Here is a 20,390-nt window from a genome sequence, read left to right on the forward strand (position 1 = left end):
GAATCTTATGCATAAGGCTGTTGATTGTCGATGTATATACTGGGGTTAAATTCTCATTGCAGCAGGCTAGCTCGGTTTGGAGATGGGGTTCAGTCCATCTTAAAATACAACTTTTAGGATGGTATCGTTCAAATTGCTCTGGGTGGCAAGCGTGCGGAAGGTTATAACATATTCTGCAGCAGTAAAAGAGCCCTGGCAGAGCTGTAGTAATTGGTCAGAGATGTTGCAGCCTCCGACAGTGTATTCGAACACATCGCAGAGTAACTGAGTAACTAAGTATTCATAAGACACTCTCAGATGACCGCGGTTGCGTAAGTGTAAGAAGGAAAGCACACTTTGTGGTTTCTGCTGTGCCATCAAATTTTTCGGCTAGGGCCATGTCTACTGGATCACTCCAGACCATGGTGGGACCCATGAGAGATTGTAGAAGATGAGTGTTGCTGGTTTGTAGGTTAGCCAGCTCTTCATGGTAGGCTGCAATAACTTGGCCTTGTTGTGCCACCATAGCCTGGAGCTGGTGGTTCCAACAAGCATGAAATATCCTTTAAGGATTGAGAAGCAGGATCCATGTGCAGATAAACTCCATTTTAATAACAAAGCCAAGCAGTACAATCCAAAATGTCAGACAAGAGCAGGGTCAAAAAAAAGGCATAAAGTTCAGTAATACAAACATATGGCAAACAAATCCACTCACTCACTCACTCTCACTCATTTTCTACCACTTATCCGAACTACCTCGGGTCACGGGCAGACGTCATCGGGCATCAAGGTAGGATACACCCTGGACGGAGTGCCAACCCATCACAGGGCACACACACACTCTCATTCACTCACGCAAGCACACACTACGGACAATTTTCCAGAGATGCCAATCAACCTACCATGCATGTGTTTGGACCGGGGGAGGAAACCGGAGTACCCGGAGGAAACCCCCGAGGCACAGGGAGAACATGCAAACTCCACACACACAAGGTGGAGGCGGGAATCGAACCCCCAACCCTGGGGGTGTGAGGCGAACGTGCTAACCACTAAGCCACCGTGCCCCCCCAAACAAATCCAAATTGGGCAAAATAGTAAGCAAAGAACAGGAAAACAGGGTCATACACAGACAATACAAAACTGCAAAAATACAAAGGCTTGGTAATGCAGCAGGCTGGTGATACTTTGCGATGATATGCAGAGTGGAAGTTGTATCTATATATCCGGAAGTAAAGCGGAAGTGTGCTGCTGGAACCCCTAATTTCGGATGATGCTTCCCTCTGGCGGGCAGGGGGTTTGCAAGTGTAGTTGTCACAATTGCACTAATCCATGCATTTAATATGATGATAATATTTTCACTGAAATATATTTATCTGTAGATATTTTTTCACTTTTTTATTGCATGTTTGTTTCAAGATAACATTACTGTTATCATTTTGAGTAAATGAGCATAGGATCAGGCAAAAACTCCTCTATGGCACATGCTGTTCTATTGATATAAAGTTGTACCTACTTGAGATGCCAGTTAGTGGCTGGCAGAACTGCCCATCATTTGGAACACCATTGATGCAATAACATGAGGATTTGGTGGTGCCGTTGCATTGCCCATATTGCATGCACTTGTCACATGGCCAGTAATACTGATTCTCACACCTGCATTGGTATCCAGTATTGTTTAATTGGCACACTGCAAAAATGACAAAACAAATGTAGATTTGGGTAATGCAGTGTTTCTTAATGAATGGAAATTAGTACAATTATAAATAATTCAGGATCTTTTTTTTTCTTACTTTACCTTATTACAAATTACATAGTATAACTGCTTAAGGAAGCCACATTATACCACAGACAGTGGGTTATTTAAATGGTCTTTACTTAACACACACCTTCAAGTAAATCATACTCTGTATAATGTCAGGCCTTTTTGTGTGTCATTTGTAATTGTCATGTTTCTTGTTTAGGCTTTCTCACTTAAATCCTTGTGTGCATTGTTTTTAAATAGTAGTGAATTCTAAACTTACCAGTTGTTACGTTCACAGTAGATATTTTAGTGGTGTTGTCTAGCTGACTGATTGATCCAAGACCGATTGCTTGGAGCTGCTGTATCAAAATCACTTCAGAAACATTTATCTCTACCACCACGATATATTCCAGTGTATATGAACTAGCTGGGAAGGCAATAAAATCGTAATTAACAACGTTAACATTTTTAAGTATATTCACATAGTTTCATTCAGTTTGCATTCACAAAAAAAGTTTTCTTTCCCTCTTTTTCTCCCCCTCATTTCTTAGCCAATTTCAACCCACCAATCAGCTTTCTCTTTCATACGACAGCAACAAACCAGGGAGAGAGAAGCCTAACAGGTAAAGCAGCTGCTCATGCTACACAAGATGGTGTGACACTCTACGAGGACAGCGCTGTTTGCCATCTTCCAGTGCTATCTTGTCCTCTTTGGTTAGTTTATACTGCGATTAAAAGAATATATACAGTATATATATATCTCTGGCCATAGAGTGGATGCTTTTCTGTTGTGCCACTCAAGACCCCTATGTGTTATTAATGTTTATTAAAGTATTCAATACTGAATGTTAGTTATGCATGCAACTCTGGCTTTATGAACCCTGTATTAGCACTAGGACATTAGTATAATGTCTCAATATCCAGAAAATGACAAAGGCCTCTTACCACAACACAAAGTGAAGGAAAGAAAGAAAAGCAAAGAAAAACAAGTCCCAGTGGTTTGTCCAGCTCTACCAAGGAGAACTACAAACAACATATAAACTGGTGAACAGCATCTGGGCATCCATCCCCGGTGTAGATGCCACTTCCCTACACATACTTTTGCACTGCATCCACTGCAGTACTGTACAGCACCAGCATCTAAACTGCTCGCAGCTCTCAGTGAGTCAGTCACAGCTTTTTCCACAGCTGATGGGATTCTACACAGGACACTAAAAGCTGCTTGACCTTGTGCTGCTCTGATGGTTAATGTATCTGTGCATCATGATTCCACAACAGCTATTCTCAATAGCTCAATGTGTGTGTGTGTTTGTGTGTGTGTGTGTGTGTGTGTGTGTGACAATCACAACTGATATTAAATCATATCAGTGAAAAGTATACAGACAGGCGTCATCACAAGGTGCGGGTTCAATAAGAAAATGATATGATGCCGAGTCTTGTTCAACCTTCACATGTTCTTGCTTTTCCTCTCACTTTGAAAGCAAATACAGGAGCTGCTTCATGCCTGCGTTTCTTACAAACGCATGAAGATTAGATTCATGTTCCACATTTTTACCAATCCAATAACGCTGTAGGTGGGACACTGGGTCAGGCCACATAAGCAATTTTTTTCATTTTTTTTTTTTTTTTTGGTTGTGTCAGATGTACAAAAAAAGTTTTTTCTCCAGATACCAGTAATCCTGACATATTCTACTCTCTGTACCTATTTATCTTAACTGTACACATGCATGGAGAGTCATTGGCAGAAGTCTTAAAATATCTTCTTTTAATATCTTCTAAATATGTTTATGGGTTGCACAAAGCATTGTCATTTTTTTTGTCTTTCTGTAAGGATTGAGAATGTACAAAATTCCACCGCCCTCTTTACTCTGCTGCCCCCTGGTGGATTTGTTTACACTTTCATCAGGATTTGTGCAGTTGAGTACAGTGTGTAACAAGACTTTGTGTAAAGTGTGTAACAGGACTTTGTGTACAGTGTGTAACAGGCCTTTGTGTAAAGTGTGTAACAGGACTTTGTGTAAAGTGTGTAACAGGCCTTTGTGTACAGTGTGTAACAGGCCTTTGTGTACAGTGTGTAACAGGCCTTTGTGTAAAGTGTGTAACAGGCCTTTGTGTAAAGTGTGTAACAGGACTTTGTGTACAGTGTGTAACAGGACTTTGTGTACAGTGTGTAACAGGCCTTTGTGTACAGTGTGTAACAGGACTTTGTGTACAGTGTGTAACAGGCCTTTGTGTAAAGTGTGTAACAGGCCTTTGTGTAAAGTGTGTAACAGGCCTTTGTGTACAGTGTGTAACAGGCCTTTGTGTACAGTGTGTAACAGGACTTTGTGTACAGTGTGTAACAGGCCTTTGTGTACAGTGTGTAACAGGACTTTGTGTACAGTGTGTAACAGGACTTTGTGTACAGTGTGTAACAGGCCTTTGTGTAAAGTGTGTAACAGGCCTTTGTGTACAGTGTGTAACAGGCCTTTGTGTACAGTGTGTAACAGGCCTTTGTGTACAGTGTGTAACAGGACTTTGTGTACAGTGTGTAACAGGACTTTGTGTACAGTGTGTAACAGGCCTTTGTGTACAGTGTGTAACAGGCCTTTGTGTAAAGTGTGTAACAGGCCTTTGTGTACAGTGTGTAACAGGCCTTTGTGTACAGTGTGTAACAGGCCTTTGTGTACAGTGTGTAACAGGCCTTTGTGTACAGTGTGTAACAGGACTTTGTGTACAGTGTGTAACAGGCCTTTGTGTACAGTGTGTAACAGGACTTTGTGTACAGTGTGTAACAGGCCTTTGTGTACAGTGTGTAACAGGACTTTGTGTACAGTGTGTAACAGGCCTTTGTGTACAGCGTGTAACAGGCCTTTGTGTACAGTGTGTAACAGGACTTTGTGTACAGTGTGTAACAGGCCTAAGGAGGAATCATGAATCAGCATAAAGCAGTTATATAAGAAGAAAGCTTCAACTCCCCAAGACGACTGTACTGTTCTGTACTGAAGCCATTAAGTTTCTTTATAGTATTATAGTAGCTAGTACATATACATACACATGTGCATAGTTTTTCAAAATAAAAGCAAACTAGTAAGGACAAAATTTGTAATGAAAATATATTAATTATATTAATGATTAATTGCCACAAATACAGTATTTTGCCTAAAATGGAAGGAAGATCGCAGAGAAGTTCTTTTCACAAAAGTGCGCACACACACACACACACACACACACACACACACACACACACAGACACTCATCAGGTCAGGCAAGGAGGAAAAAGGGAATAACTGGTAAAGGAACAATGTTTGCGGTGAATGCTGCATCATGCATCATTATGTGACCTTGTTTAAAAGAAATTGTGTGCAAATGCTGCTATATTGTTGTGATGCTTGCGGTGGATGAAATATCAGTTAGATGTCATTTTTCAGATTAAATCATTGATACTGATGTAACTTTATAGAGTATTAGACTTATTATTTGATAGTATAATAATAATAATAATAATAATAATAATAATAATAATAATAATAATAATAATTCATAAAGAAAAAAATAGATTATCTTGCTTACATGCTCGTTTTTGTCTTAAATGATTGAGTTGCCCATCTTTAGATTTAAGCTGTAAAAAAAAAAAATCAACATTTAATTATAAAAAGGCTCTTTTTACCACAGCAAATGTGCCAGCTCAATGTACATAAATAAATCACCATTAATGAATCAACGACAAATCTGTGAAACAAAAAATAGCAGAAAAACGAAGAAAAAAAAAAGAGAGCTCAATTCATTTGATTCAGTTTGAGAATCAAATCATGATAAATAGCACAATAATTAATTTTAGTAAATATTGCAGTTTACTTACAGAGTATTTCTTTTGTAATGATTACAGCTTCACCAAAACTGAGACATTAGATATGAATAACTAAAACTGTAATATTCAGGTAATATTATGGCAGTTTTCAGGCAGCAAAAATCACTGTATGGAGTTTAAAGTCCTTGAGTGTAAGTCTGGGTCAGTTTTGATACAGTTGTGTTAAAACCACCATTTAAAATGGATAAGCTTTCTTAAAAACATCCACAATCATTAATCTTACTGCATGACCAAACAATAACAAAAGCAATGACCGGCAGAAAAACACCACAACACACGAACGTCTGCCACAGACACAAAAAAATATCAAAATATTACCCTAAAAACATTTTATTACTAATCTCGGTTTCTAAACATTTCTATCATGACACATATATCAATATCTGAACCCCTACTCTCTGTGTCCTTGTCAATAAAAGTTATGCTTTACAGAAATAGTAACTCTTGTATACTGTAAAGCTTACCTCAGCAGTGTAGGATGATGTTTCAAGGAATCCTAGTGTTTCCACAACACACGCTTTCATTAGCAGGATGGCTGTGAATGTCAGAAAGTAGTTTGACTTCATTTCTGTATGGTAACAAGAGAAAAAGTAAGAAAATCAACATGCTGCATTGATACCGCACACGGATGTAAAAACACAACCAGAGCTAACCAGTCTGACATTCATAAAAGCAATTTAATGTGTTTCATTAGCATGTCATAACCTGCTGTGACAGTTCTTAACATTTTAAATCCTCTGGCCAGTTTTATTACGCCTGTCTGTGCTTCAGTATCTCCTCCAAAATTCAGTAGGTTGGCCAGTGTACTCTTATATACAACATACACTGTATAATGTGTCCTAATTACTGTATGTGAGCTTTTTTAAATGTTCAGTATGTATCGATACTTAACACTCGGTCAACACTCAACTTGAATAATTATCCTCTGATCTAATTTACACTTTACAGTGTGTCCGTAGAGTAGAGGAGTACACTGGAGAGGTCACTGGTGTAATAAAACTTCAAAATTTCTTTCTGAGGAAAATAGTGTCATATTTACTAAACATTTAGGCTGAACAGGATTTATTCACATCTGAAGTTATTGCTAACCCTAATCTTTAACATTTAAACACCCCTTTTGAAAATGTTATTAAATAGAGATGCTTTGAAATGAATACAATAAAATGAAATATAATATTTAAATAAATAATAAAATTATAAAAAATAATAAATAAATAAATTAAATAATATGAAAAAATATATGTAACCGTACCTGTAGGAAACATTAGATTTTGGAGCAGTTGTCCTGAATATTTAACACTCGGTTTGCAAAACAATTATTCTTTTTTAGTTATATACAATTTTAAAGATATAAAGAAAAAAACATGATGTATACAATGAATAGATGAAACCTTAATTTAAGATTTTTTTTTTATTTTTTATTTTTATTTTTAATTTTTTTAAGGAATTTATATTATTTTGTATAGTTGCCTCTAATTTTTACAAAACTCTGGTCTCAGGATGACACTCTGTACACAAACTGCAGAGAAAGACTAATATCATTCGAATATCATTTATTTATTGTTATTGTAATGTATAAAATACCACACACACTTTTTAGTGTCATGGTAAAAAAATATATACTGTATTACCAAACTAATAATTATCAACATTATGAGAAATTCATTGCTTATACATAGATACACAAACAAGCTTTTCAGGGATGTTCAGTAAGACGTGAGTGTGTTCAGTGGGCAGATTTAAAGCCTACTTTAATATAGCTCAGTTCCACATAGTGGTTGTGAGAGTAAACAGTGGAAACAGTGACATAATCATGACACTGTTTAGTTCTGATCATTTGAGTCTTTTGAGATCATTACTACACTTTAAGGTAAATAAATAAATAAATGTTATACATGCTTTATCATAAAATCTGAAAAAAAAATAAAGATTAAAAAAAGATTAAAATAGATTTAAATCTATAATTTACATTCTTTTTTTTTTGTTTGTTTGTTCTGGTCTGTTTATTTTCTACTACTAGGAAACGATCACACCTTATTTTTCCAGTGTCACCTAGTGTATGCTTGAAAATGTAGCTTAAAGATAAATTTGGTAACACAAATATATATAAAATTTAAAACACAAATATATAAATATAATCTGTTTAATGGCAGATATGATGTATACTGTATGTAAAACCTCATAACTGGAATAAATATGTAAAAAGTGCAAAGTTTTTAAACATAAAGCTTAGTACTTCTAAAAGAAAACAGCACTGTATGGGTCTCGGCATCGACTGATACTCAAGATTTCAGTATAAAAACAAAACTTAACAGTAATAATACCTCTTATAATACCTTTTTATACGTCTAATAATTTAAACGCATAATGTTTTCTTTTTGCATATAAAGCAAAATAATAAGGGCAATCATTTTTAAAATGAATAAAATAATTAAGAATTTTTTTTTTTTAAATAAATCACTAAATTAAAAAGAAAACAATAAATAAATAATGTCTTACATCTTATAAATTCACCACATACTGTACTTGGAGCACATATTGTTGATTAAATCATATAATCATATATTATCTGCTTAAAAATTTCCTACTTAAAAAAAAGTATTAGCACGATGTTTAAAATCCCTACAGATAAATACCAAAGATGTTAATGAAGATTTTGAAGAAAATTCCCTGATTGACTTTAAATTCTATGTTTCAGTGAGTAGTTCTCTAATGATATGCTTCTAAAGTTGTAGTTAGTTAGTAGTTCTGCTTGATCTGCTGATATGCTTCTTAATCATGGGAATAAAAAAAAGCATAAAATAAATCTTTATTTATTTATTTTTTTTAACAGGGAGTCTCTCTCAGACTCTATATGTTTCTCATATGAACAGCTTGCCTAGTGCTGAGTTAGACAGAAGTGTGCGTTCACCATGAAAATGTTTTTGTTAATTAATTGAAGATTATATTCAAGATATTACTGAAGATTTATTGTTACAACCAATAGATGTTCAATAGAAAACGTAACATTTTTATTCATTGCCCAAATGAAAAACATACAGCTATTCCCTACATTTTGTTAAGAAAAATATTCATTACTTTTACCTTGACTTCAACAACCAGGCCAACCACAGCATACACACTAATCCTCCAGCTACTGGTTGGAGTTGTGACTCCTTTCCTCAGTTCAGATGACCTGCATACACAACAAATACAAAACTTCCTGGAACAAAATAATACACCTTACTAGTTATCAAGTCTCGCCATCAGGTTTTTAATATATTACAAATAAAATATTTAAAATTTGATATAATAAACATGTAAAATATGAAAATATATTTTTTTTTATAATAAAAAAAACATGTCGTGTTAAATTTCTTCCGTATTTCGATGCAGTCTATTTTAATTCTATTTTACAGACCTTAAGAGTTCTAACACCACCACCGCTTCACTCAAATACTAACTAATATTTCACAAACAGCAATGAACTATATAGTCGTGACAGAGAAATACCAGTTCATACCGAAGGCTTTTATGAACAACACTTAACTGAAAACAGCTTTATCCCTTTCTAGCAGTACACTGGTTTAAAATCGACTTACAGGACATTTTTCAGTATAAACAATTTTTTAAACTGCTGCAAGAAGTCTTAGAGAGTAAGGTAGAGTATTGTGAGTCTCCTGCTGGGCATCAGCCCACAATACATGTCCATAATAAAGCAGAAAGCACAACTAGACCTTTATTTAAAAAGCCTTATTATGTCGCTGTAAGGAATTTCTCATCTGTCGCCTGGACAGGGTAACCCTCTTTCATCTGCCGCCTGGGCAGGATAACCTTAAATTCAGCCTCTCGTTCCTCTGCTCGATTTCTGTTCTCCACAAGGCCTTGGGGAAGTCTCAATGAAACACACACGCGTCAGTCTTTCAAAGAGAAGTTCCAAAGTTTATTAGGAAAAGCAGGAATATATAGTCGTTCAAGAAGGGGGAGGGTGTAGTGGGTGTGTGTGTTGGTATGTGTGTGTGTGAGAGAGAAAGAACAATGTGCTCATTACAGACAGTCTGCAACATTATCAGAAAAGATAAGCTTTATACTTTTAAAGCTTTATACAATTATTCTCACAGTCGCTTTGTAGAAGCCAACATTCTGTTTTCCTATTTCAGCTTAGACAAAAACTTATAAAATTTAATGCGGCCTAGAGCTTTTGAGCCACATGCACCAAATTCGGATATGTTGTAGACGCTGGTCTGAAGTTTGTTGCTATGACTTTTCTAAGCGATCCGAGTACCGGTACTTCCGGTACCGGGTCTCAAAGTGGCCTTTTTTCCCATAGACTCCCATTATAAACTTTGGAGGTTTATAACTCGGCAAGCTTTTGAACTATCTACACCAAACTCGACCAGCTCCTTTAGGGTGATACTCTGAACAAACTTTTACATTGGTGTACCGACTGGCCTTCCGGTTGTGCCACAGCCCCGCCCCCAAAATATGAAGTATCAAAAAACCTTTTACAACATGGACATGTGACATATCAAAACACTCAGAACAATGAGGGGAACTTCCTCACGTGTATTCTGATGATGTCACATGATGTCACGTGAAAATAAAAAAATTTGCACAACATGGGCATGTGACATATCAAAACACTCAGCACAATGAGAGGAACTTCCTCAGGAGTATTTGGATGACGTCACATGCTCGCCTCCACTTGCCTCCAAATGTTTTGGCACCCTATCTTCCTGTCCACTTGCCTCCAAAAGTAACACTGAACCTTATGTCCACTCGCCTCCAAAAAGCACCGGCTTTTGCGAATACTTACCTCGTCAAAGCCAACATCAAAGTTTGTCGCGACAAACTTTACAAATCTAGTTATCTAATGGCTTAGTTGTGGGGGTTTTCCTCATATACAAAACATTTGAGTGCACCTTTAGATCTACAAGTTATGTAGAACATTACAATATTGCCATGCTACAGATGTTGACGAGTCACAGATGGATCATATGGTGTCATAACTTAAACAGTTTTAATCATCTAATTTATGCTTTTCTCTTGGAGATTAAGATTGTGGTTGAATTATACATAGATTAGTGATTATTATTTCTCTCTCTAAAAAATAAAAATTAAGGTCCTTAATTCTCTCAGGTGGTATCGCGGCACATTTTTCTTAGACAAAATGCCTCCAGGTCCTGTAAATGTTTTGGTTTTCTTGGACAAACTGTCCTTTTGGGATCTCCCCAAAACGGCTCAATGATATTGAGGTCAGGAGACTGTGATGATCACTCCAGCAGAACCTTCTCCTTTTTCTGCTGTAGCCATTGGAAGCTACAGCAACCTTTCCTTGTTCTTTTGTTTATTGTCCTGTTGGAACATCCAAGAGTGTCCCATGCACAGCTTTCCTGCTGTAGAATACAAATTGTCTGCCAGTATTTTCTGATCTGGTCCTGGAGAAACGTCGTCTCATTTCACTGTGTACTGCGACAGCTATATACAGTATATATATAAATATATATAAAGCCCCAAAACATAAGAGATCCACCACCATGCTTTACAGTGGGGATGGTGTACTATTTATTGTTCTCTCTTCTCCAAACATAGCCTTTATGTCTGTGACTATAAAGTTAAATTTTAGTCTCATCACTCCAAATGACTCTGCTCCAGAAGCTGTGAGGCTTGTCTAAGTGCTGTGTGGTGTACTGAAGGTGGGCCATTCTGTGGCATGGGCGCAGTAACAGCTTTCTTCTGGCAACTCGTCCATGCGGGCCATTTGTGTACATGTACCTCCTTTTTGTTCTGCTTGAAACAACAACACCACTTTTTTTGCAGAGCAGCCTGTATTTCTCTTGAAGTTGTTTGTGGGTTTATCTTTGTGTCCTGAACAATTCTTCTGGCAGTAGTGGCTTAGTATCAAGAAAACCACCTTTTCCACCACCTATTTTCCACCTCTTTATCAGAGTTTGAACAGTACTGACAGGTATTTTCAAGTATTTAGATATCTTTTATATCCTTTTACTGCTTTATATTGATCAACTATCTTATTGCGGAGGTCCATTGGCAGTTCTTTTGTCTTCTCCATGGTGCAGTATCCAGAAAAGTCAGTGCATCACCTCATGAGCTGAGAATCTCACTAATTATTTATGCACAGACACCAAATACAACTAGATTTGTAAAGTTTGTTGCGACAAACTTTGATGTTGGCTTTGACAATGCAAGTATTCGCAAAGGCCGGTGCTTTTTGGAGGTCAGTGTTACTTTTGGAAGCAAGTAGACAGAAAGCTAGGGTGCCAAAACATTTGGAGGTAAGTGGAGACAAGCATGTGACGTCATCAGAATACATGTGTCCTATTTTCCAAATGAATGGCAATGATTAACAATTTCAATCAGGGTCTGAAAAACGTTTGAGCACAACTGTATATATATATATATATATATATAAATAAATGTCTGTGTGTGTGGGTGGTAGTGGTGGTGGGGGGTTGTATATAATCAGATGTGCCACATAATAAATGAGGGTAATAAAGCGTCAGAAGGTTTCTTTATATTTGCTGTATAATGGACCTAAAGCCGTAAGGATTGAAATTGAGGATGCAGGTGTTTTGCATCTCACGAGAAAGTGATGTTTGCATTAAGTTTTTTATTAAGTGTCTTATGGAATAGGCCGAAGTGCAGAATAAGAACAAGAGAGCTGTAAAAACATAGTAGCTTCTGCCTCAGTTAAAAGCTCTTAGCATTTAGTTTGACACAGGGAGGACACAGTAGAATACAATACTGTTACAAAAGCTTTCATTTTAATTGGTCAGTCATCAATCTCTTACATAACTGTAAATATATTGGTTACATGTTTAAGTTTTAAATCTGTGACCCGGTTATAATGTTCATACATTAGCTTCACACTTTTGAGACCATTTGATTTTAAGCTTGAGCTTCAGTCTGTTGATTGAATCAATCTAGCAGAAATCGTCAAAGCTGCCAGTACGCACTTTTCTTTTGCCTTGACAGTCAAAGGTCAAGTAACCCTGTGCACCATGTTGTCAAGAGGGAGGAGGTACAGTACGAATGCCAATCTGACAGAATGCCAATCTGAAGTTCAACATCTCACTACATAGTTACATCTAGCTGACTAGATATGTTCCGTATACCACATATCATTATCTGTAATATGAATCATGAAACAAAACTAATCCCAAAATTCTCCATACATAGGGGAAATCGACATATATTAGCAAAATGTAATCCAAGATTTTTCAAACACACACACACACATGCAGTACTGCATATGTGTGTGCATATATACACAGACACAAAAGTTGGGACACCTGACCATTACACCAGGGAATTTAATGACATTTCATTAGAAATATAATAGATGCCGTTGGTCTATAACAGCTTCCACTCATCTGAGCAGGCTTTCCACACGATTTTGGAGTGTTTCCGTGGGGATTTTAGCCCATTTATCCAGTAGAGCAATATGTGAGGTTGAGCACGGATGAGAATGCGAGCCTTGCGATTTCTTTTCGTCCGAAAGTTGTTTGATGACTAAATTCATCTATCATTGACCTTTGCATGGTGCACTGGGACACAGTCATACTGGAATAGAAAAAAGCTTTCCCCAAACTGTTCCCACAAAGTTCAAAGCATAGCATTGTCCAAAATCTCTTCGTGTGCTAAAACATTAACATTTCTAGTCACTGAAAGTGAGGGGGCTTAATCCAAACTCCTCACAATCCCATAACTTTATCCATCCTCCACCAAAAGTTGGCACAATGCAGTCAGGGCGGTAACATTCTCCTTCCATCCGTCAAACCTATTAGGTTGAATCAGACTGCCAAACAGAGAAGTGTGGTTTAACACTCCACAGAACACACTTCTACTGCTCCAGAGTCCAGTGGCAGCGTATTTTTCAGAACTCCATTCAACGTTTGTTGATGTAAGGCTTGCATTCGGCTGCTTAACCATGGAAACCGAATTCTTGAAGCGACTGTCACAGTTTTTGTGCTGAAATAAATGCCAATGGAAATTTGAAACCCATCCGCTATGGAATCAGCAGATTTTTGGTGACTTTTACACACCATGTGCCTCAGCACAGCTTTGTGACTGAGTTGCTGGTGTTTCCACTTTCCAGAAATACCACTTACAGTTGACCATGGAATATATAGCAGGAGGGAAAGTTCAGAAACTGACTTACAGTAAAGGTGGCATCCTATCAGAGTACTACGCTTTTATTTCCTGGGCTCTTCAGAACGAATCTTTCTTTTCCATTTGGCTAGATGCTTGAATTGATTTTATACAACTGAATTCAATAACTAAGATGCGTGTCCCAATACTTTTGTTCACATAGAGTATATATATGATAGACTTTAACAAGAAACATAACAAGCATCACACACACATCATGTTTACAATTAATTTCTTGAATTTATATATTTTTGTGACACTGTCCACTTGTAAAATGGCTATACAATAAAACTGAATTAAATTAAGGATGTTTTTTAAATAACAATGTGTTAATCTCCACCATGTATGGAAGCTTTAGGAACACATACTGTATGTACTTTCTATTGGTGTATTTTTCCTCCTTGCGTAAACTGTTAAGTCCTAGTGTTGCTTCTGCCATTTTGAACTGGGTCTCAATTTAAGTGTGTTTGTTGTATATTTCTTGGACAAGTGCTCTTACATATCAACAGATCAGTTCAAGCAGAATATTAATCCACATCTTCAATCATGAATGATGTCGCACCCAGTAGTGTTGCTTCGAAATGCCCTTTGAAATCAAACTTAGTAATCATTATACGAATGCTACAACAGCAGCGTTCAATAAATGCAGTCAGAATAAAGACATTTTGTCAGAAGATTTTACCAATGGATGCTGTTGACATTGTGATGACGTGTGTAAGATGCTGTAACATATGGTACAGATGGTAAAGACAAGGTGTCAAGGTAAACAGTTCACAAGTGTTATTATAGCTACCCCAGCTTGCATGTACAGGATACTAGATACTACTAGACAACATGGCTGTTTTTCAGGAACTGGGTATGTGTACATTCATTTTTTCGCCTTTAAATGTCCATTCTAATTAAATGTAAGTAGCCATTAAACACGTCTATAGCCTGTGGCTGTACGCATCACCATGCAGGGCCTTAAATGACCTCTTGGCTCTTGATTTCGAACCCAAGTAAACCAAGTAAGTGTTGCTTCTTCTATTCCTAGCTGGTATTTAAACAATAATATTGAACATGTTTGTTGTTTATTTCCACCTGTTGACAGACTAATTCAAGTAGAGTACTAAATGCATATCTTTAGTCATGACTGTAAAATGGCAGCCAGTAGTGTTGCTGTTCAATGCCCATAAATTCACATTGGAAATGCGTGTTACACAAATAGCACTGTTCATAATATATGCATAGCAAAAAAACAAACAAAAAAGGCTTTGCTTGTTATGACTGTTTTTGTTAAAAACATTTTGGCAAAATGCCGTAGGATCTAGGATAGAGCTTGCAAATCACCAAACTAACGTTTCAGCTACATTACTACATTATTGTGCATTAGTTTTTAGACATTGTTGAGAGTATGCTAGTATGCTAGTATGTTACAGCATCATGAATGTACAGTATGACTATAATCAAACAATGAAACAAACAAGAAGCTCCAAACTATAAAGAGAACAATGTGTGAAGGCTACATTTGGCAAGCAATGGCTTTTAATATGCTTGGAGACCTTTGTGTTACTTTTCCAGAAGGACATGGTGGGTTGTCTATGTTTGTTTGTCTGCTCTCTCTGCAAGAAAACAATGAATAAAACAGGTTCATAGTAGATCAGGCAAGTGGCTATACACAGAGTCCAGCAGGGTCTGGCTGGCCTCTTGGCTCTTGACTCCAGCGATCTCAAACAGACGGTCCAGCTTGTCCTCGGCCATAGAAATCTCCTCAATCACATGCAGCTCCTCTGGGTTTAGGATGTGCAGCATGTCGTCAAAAATGGGCTGTAGGTCGCATGGGTCGAGACGCACCTGCCTCAAAACCGTGTCCTTCTTCTCTGTTAGACAATATAAGGGAGAAATTAACTGACTGTGGTGGTAGTAAGTGTGTTGTGGTGATTATTATTAAATGCAATAAATAAATCTAATGATTTGTTTGATTATTATGATTATTGTTTAGCATTGGGTTCATAAATGTTTCAGAAATAACTACATGAACAAATAAAACGCTGAATTTGTCTGAAAAGAACACAATATAAAAGAGCATGTAAGAGCACAAAGCATCCACAAGGAGGAAGCATAATCAAAGCAACTTCACATTTAGGTCAATCCTACATTTTGTTCCCTACATGGATGCTGTATCATTTTTGGGTAATAAGTGGGTCAGCAATGTTTTTCTCTCTACACTTGACAGATCAATATATAAGTCAAAACATTAGATTATACAGTGTTCTAATTTTAAAATGCTTTTAATTATGTCAAGCTTTATGTCAAGCCTTTTTTATTGGCAATTTTGCTTCTTCCTAGACTTAAATAGTTCAATTAAGGGAACGCTTCATAAGAACGTCTAATTAAACACTTAAGTAACCTGCTATTTCTTCACGGTGAAACATCAGACCCTTCTAAACATCAGAGAAGCAAGAATGCAACTTTCTTTCTCCATCATCCTGGAGCTTCACATAAACACTCCTTCAGACAAAGAGCAGCTGTCTTCAAACGTGACCATATAAGTAAATGGTCAAGGAAGATGTACGCTCAGATTGCAATTTCAGAGGTGGAGCCGAGGTGAGAGACTCATTCTACCCCAACCAAAAAGACCCCAATGACTCGACTAGAATTCTTGCACTTTCTCTTCTGTGCTAGTAGCAGGTCATAGGAAGCATTTTCCATCTTGATCAGTCATTAAGATGGGCTCTGCTTCTGCCCCAATGTGGCCAGTCTGTTGAGGTAATAGTTTCGGCCGTAGCCCAAATAAGTGGTGCATCTTCTATTACCGCTCATCCAAGTTGAAATCGTTGCGACTCTTCTTGAGGAGAAATATGCCGTGAAGCTCTCCCACGGAGTGAGGAAGAGGTGGACAGTTGAAGTGTCCAATGGAGTTATGAGATTTGTGCTCAAGCTATTTTCAAGACTTTAGATTGGTTAATAACTTGTAAAAATAACAGACCCACGTGGGGACTGACCAATAGCATCGATATGTGAAAAAATATGAAATTGACCAAATTTGGACATACGAGGTTTCTGCCCGACAGCGACGATATATTTGTCAAGCAAGTCTCAAGTCTCAAATTTGCGATTTAAGTCTGACTCGAGTCAAGTTGAGTCCCCCATCTCTGAGTCACTTAACACAAGTCCGAGTCAAGTCTCAAGTCATGAATGTCAAGTCAAAGTCGAGTCTTTTTTTAATATTTGTCAAGCAAGTCTCAAGTCTCAAATTTGCGACTTAAGTCTGACTCTAGTCAAGTCATATGACTCGAGTCCCCCATCTCTGATTGCTGGACCCCAGGAAGGTGCTGATGCCACCACTGCACCTCAAAAAGTCTTATGTAACACAGCTCTGTATAATGAGTCAACAGTCTTAGAGCACCTGGAAGACTTCGTTCCTAAGCTGTGGTTTACAAAATAATAATCGTAAATCCTGAAAAACTACTAAACTCACTACTAAATCTTCTGTGGTGAATTTTAACTTTATTTTACTGTTAATGTTGATTCATGTGTTGTTGGTTCATAAGTTGGTAATTCAAGTGTCATTTGACTTCATGTGATGGATGAAAAGACAAAAAGTTGCCTGTTTTCTTAATGAAAATAGGCTGATTTAGAAAAATACGAATATCCTGGACACAAACGCAAAGTTTTCAAGAACGGAAATGTCCTGGGAAATCAAAAAAATTGACTTACTTTCCCTTTAAATCTCAGAGATCTAGATACAACAAAAATATTACTGGCCGTACAGGATTTACTACTTACTTTTAGGATTTTCAATAATATACACACCTAAAGCACATCCCTGATGGGAGAAGCTGGCATCAAATCATATTACATTTCATTAACTATTTTGAGGTGGGGCACGGTGGCTTAGTGTTTAGCACGTTCGCCTCACACCTCCAGGGTTGGAGGTTCGATTCCCACCTCCACCTTGTGTGTGTGGAGTTTGCATGTTCTCCCCGTGCCTCGGGGGTTTCCTCCGGGTACTCCGGTTTCCTCCCCCGGTCCAAAGACATGCATGGTAGGTTGATTGGCATCTCTGGAAAATTGTCCGTAGTGTGTGATTGTGTGAGTGAATGAGTGTGTGTGTGTGTGTGTGTGTGCCCTGCGATGGGTTGGTAAGATTCAACAAAACGCCCTGACACACTTTAACTGTAACTTCCTTAAACGTAACAATCGAAGCTCTTTACCAGGCTCACTGAACTCATCTTGTATATTTACCTTTGGTAATGAAAGAGCCAGTGCGGCTCAAGGCTGAGTCTTTGCTTGAGGTGGAGTCACAGCGCAGCAGAGGTTCAGACTCATCGGGGAAGAAGCCTTTGGTGCGGTCGAGTGGAGAGTGCTCCACTACCAATCCCTGTGCATCCAGAGGTTTATGGTTGGGGCTGGTGCCTTGGTTTACATTCACAGATGTCATCAACTGGTTCAGATCAAACTGCAGTGGCACAAAGATAGTATTTAATACACATGCCTTGTGGGTTGCTAATGAAGTATAGTAAAGCTGAATTTCACACAGTATTAAGAAAACCAAACAGCAGATAAGGAGCACAAGATTATTATTTTTTTTAAGTTGTTTATTATTATTTATTGATCTTTTTTTTACTAATCTAACCCAATCTAATTCAATTCAATTCAATTTATTTGTAAAGAGCTTTTAACAATTTCCCATGGTCTCAAAGCAGCTTTACAGAAGTATGGAAACAGAAGAGAGAGAAGAAGAAATAAATATATAATGATAAGAAGAATAAAAAAATAAGAATAAAAATAAATTAGTGAATATATACAATTAAAAAAAATTCTAAATTAATTTTAAAAAGATGAACTTAATTTAAAATACTACAGTATATATCTATCCCTATCCCTAATGAGCAAGCCGGAGGCGACGGCGGCAAGGAAAGGCTCCCTGAGATGATATGAGGAAAAAACCTTGAGAGGAACCAGACTCCTGGTTCCTCATCCTCATTTGGGTGACACTGGACATTTAAATAATGTAAATGTAAACAATGTCCTTTCTACAACCGTTTATAAAAGTGCAACCGAGAGCTCCTGAGGAACTAATGCAGTGTTACTCATTGCGCGGCTCGCGAGCCTACAAGCTTTAATATGCGGCTCACATGGCAGTAAATAATACGATGATATGATCATGTGTTTAAAATGTATTTTTCATTTAAATAACATTAAAAACAATCAGGGAAGCATAGAAAAACGAATGTGCTCTATTACAAATAATAATATATATTTATATATATTATTTGACTCGTCACTGACTCACTGCGTTCTACGCAATAGCCAGTTTTTTGCGTCCTGCCAGAAGCTAGTTTGTGTTTCATGCTAGTTAACAACTTGTGTTTACTGTACACACACGGACTAAAAAATGGATCGATTTCTTATCAAACAATCCCGCGCACAAAATGAACAGCAACAAAGCAATGTGACAGTGACAAAAGAGGTAACTGATGGGGAGCATCATCTTGGAAATCATCTTGTCTCAGTTACCAATTTGACAGGTGCATAATAAAGAATGATTTTTAAGTCATTATTGTATTGCAATATTGTACAATGTATTTAAGCAGATAAGCTATTTAAGACTGAATAACTTGGCATACTTTGTGGTGAAAGTGGCTCTCCTATTGACTTTGACCTATCAGTGTGGCTCACATGAAAAAAATAGTGAAGACCACTGAACTAATGGGTCATCGCAAAAACTCTGAGTTCAGTACAGACCTGATTGCTGATAAAGAATTTAATCTCCTGGGTATATTTATGATACGAATCATAATGTCGCATCAATTTTACAAAGATCACAGAACCACTAGTTCTTGAGTTACAACACTATCAAATAGGGAATATCAAATAGGTACAACAAATAACCTGGAAACACATACTGTACAATTCCACCACCACATGTCAGAGGCATAAAGAATACTGCAAGAAAAAAATACAACAAACAATACACGAAGCAAACTTCTCTCATCTCTGCCAAATGCCAAACATATAAAGGAATAAAACAGAGTAGTTTAGTGTTTAGAATGATTAGAGATATAAACTATGACCATAGTTGAGTAAACATGAGTGATTTCACCGACGTAGTCCGTGACCTTGACCCTGTGCATCACAGCAGACTTACACATGACAAGCAAATAAAAGAGACTCTGTCCAAACTCACAGTCTTGCAATTCACCGCCCACAAGTCATTCATAAAATGTAAGAGTCAAACACGCACAATACTGGGAAAATTGACTCTTGCTGATCACTGAATCACTGAAACAATTTAATGACATCTGACAAACTTTCTTATTTCTTAAGCAAAAATTTGTTTCAAGTGGTTACTGATTTCCACTTTACAATACAGTGATACAGTTTGAACGTAGGTTATTAAGTTTAGTGACCCATGCTATAGAAAGTTGGGCAATAATATATAATAATATAGTAACAACTCTGCTAATCCAAAGGCACCACCTTCAAAATGCCTTCAAGAAAGATTTATATGCCCCATAAACCCGTAAAAAAATTCTACATGAACAGTAAAGCAAGTCTGAGTCTCAACACTATAATTTGATGGAGCTGCAAATCACAGTATGGCAAAATTGCAAAAGTATCTGTTGGAAAAGAAGACACTTTTATACTTTTGAACCAAACCAGACAAGCAGAAACAGACACACTTCA

The 20,390-nt window shown here is 37.2% G+C and overlaps 2 protein-coding genes across 3 annotated transcripts in view; both read right to left on the reverse strand.

The window, feature by feature from the left end:
* The window catches only part of LOC132843514 (adhesion G protein-coupled receptor F5-like), a 22,791-nt gene extending 13,316 nt beyond the window's left edge, over window positions 1-9,475 (reverse strand). The window contains exons 1-6 of one of the 2 annotated variants that reach the window (XM_060866891.1): window positions 9,287-9,475; window positions 8,655-8,745; window positions 6,035-6,138; window positions 5,273-5,321; window positions 2,001-2,147; window positions 1,493-1,666 (exon numbers count right to left, since the gene is read on the reverse strand). In XM_060866891.1, the coding sequence (XP_060722874.1) occupies window positions 1,493-1,666; window positions 2,001-2,147; window positions 5,273-5,321; window positions 6,035-6,136 (472 nt within the window). In that variant the 5' untranslated portion in view covers window positions 6,137-6,138; window positions 8,655-8,745; window positions 9,287-9,475. Of the gene's footprint in view, window positions 1-1,492; window positions 1,667-2,000; window positions 2,148-5,272; window positions 5,322-6,034; window positions 6,139-8,654 lie in introns of both variants that reach the window. The other variant, XM_060866893.1, reaches the window with a different exon arrangement.
* Window positions 9,476-12,309: 2,834 nt separating this feature from the next.
* Window positions 12,310-20,390, reverse strand: part of tnfrsf21 (tumor necrosis factor receptor superfamily, member 21) — a 32,208-nt gene continuing 24,127 nt past the window's right edge. The window contains exons 5-6 of the mRNA XM_060866894.1: window positions 17,946-18,159; window positions 12,310-15,577 (exon numbers count right to left, since the gene is read on the reverse strand). Coding sequence (XP_060722877.1) covers window positions 15,348-15,577; window positions 17,946-18,159 — 444 coding nt within the window. The 3' untranslated portion in view covers window positions 12,310-15,347. The remainder of the gene's footprint in view (window positions 15,578-17,945; window positions 18,160-20,390) is intronic.

This window comes from Tachysurus vachellii, chromosome 3 (assembly GCF_030014155.1).
Source record: "Tachysurus vachellii isolate PV-2020 chromosome 3, HZAU_Pvac_v1, whole genome shotgun sequence".
NCBI lineage: Eukaryota > Metazoa > Chordata > Actinopteri > Siluriformes > Bagridae > Tachysurus > Tachysurus vachellii.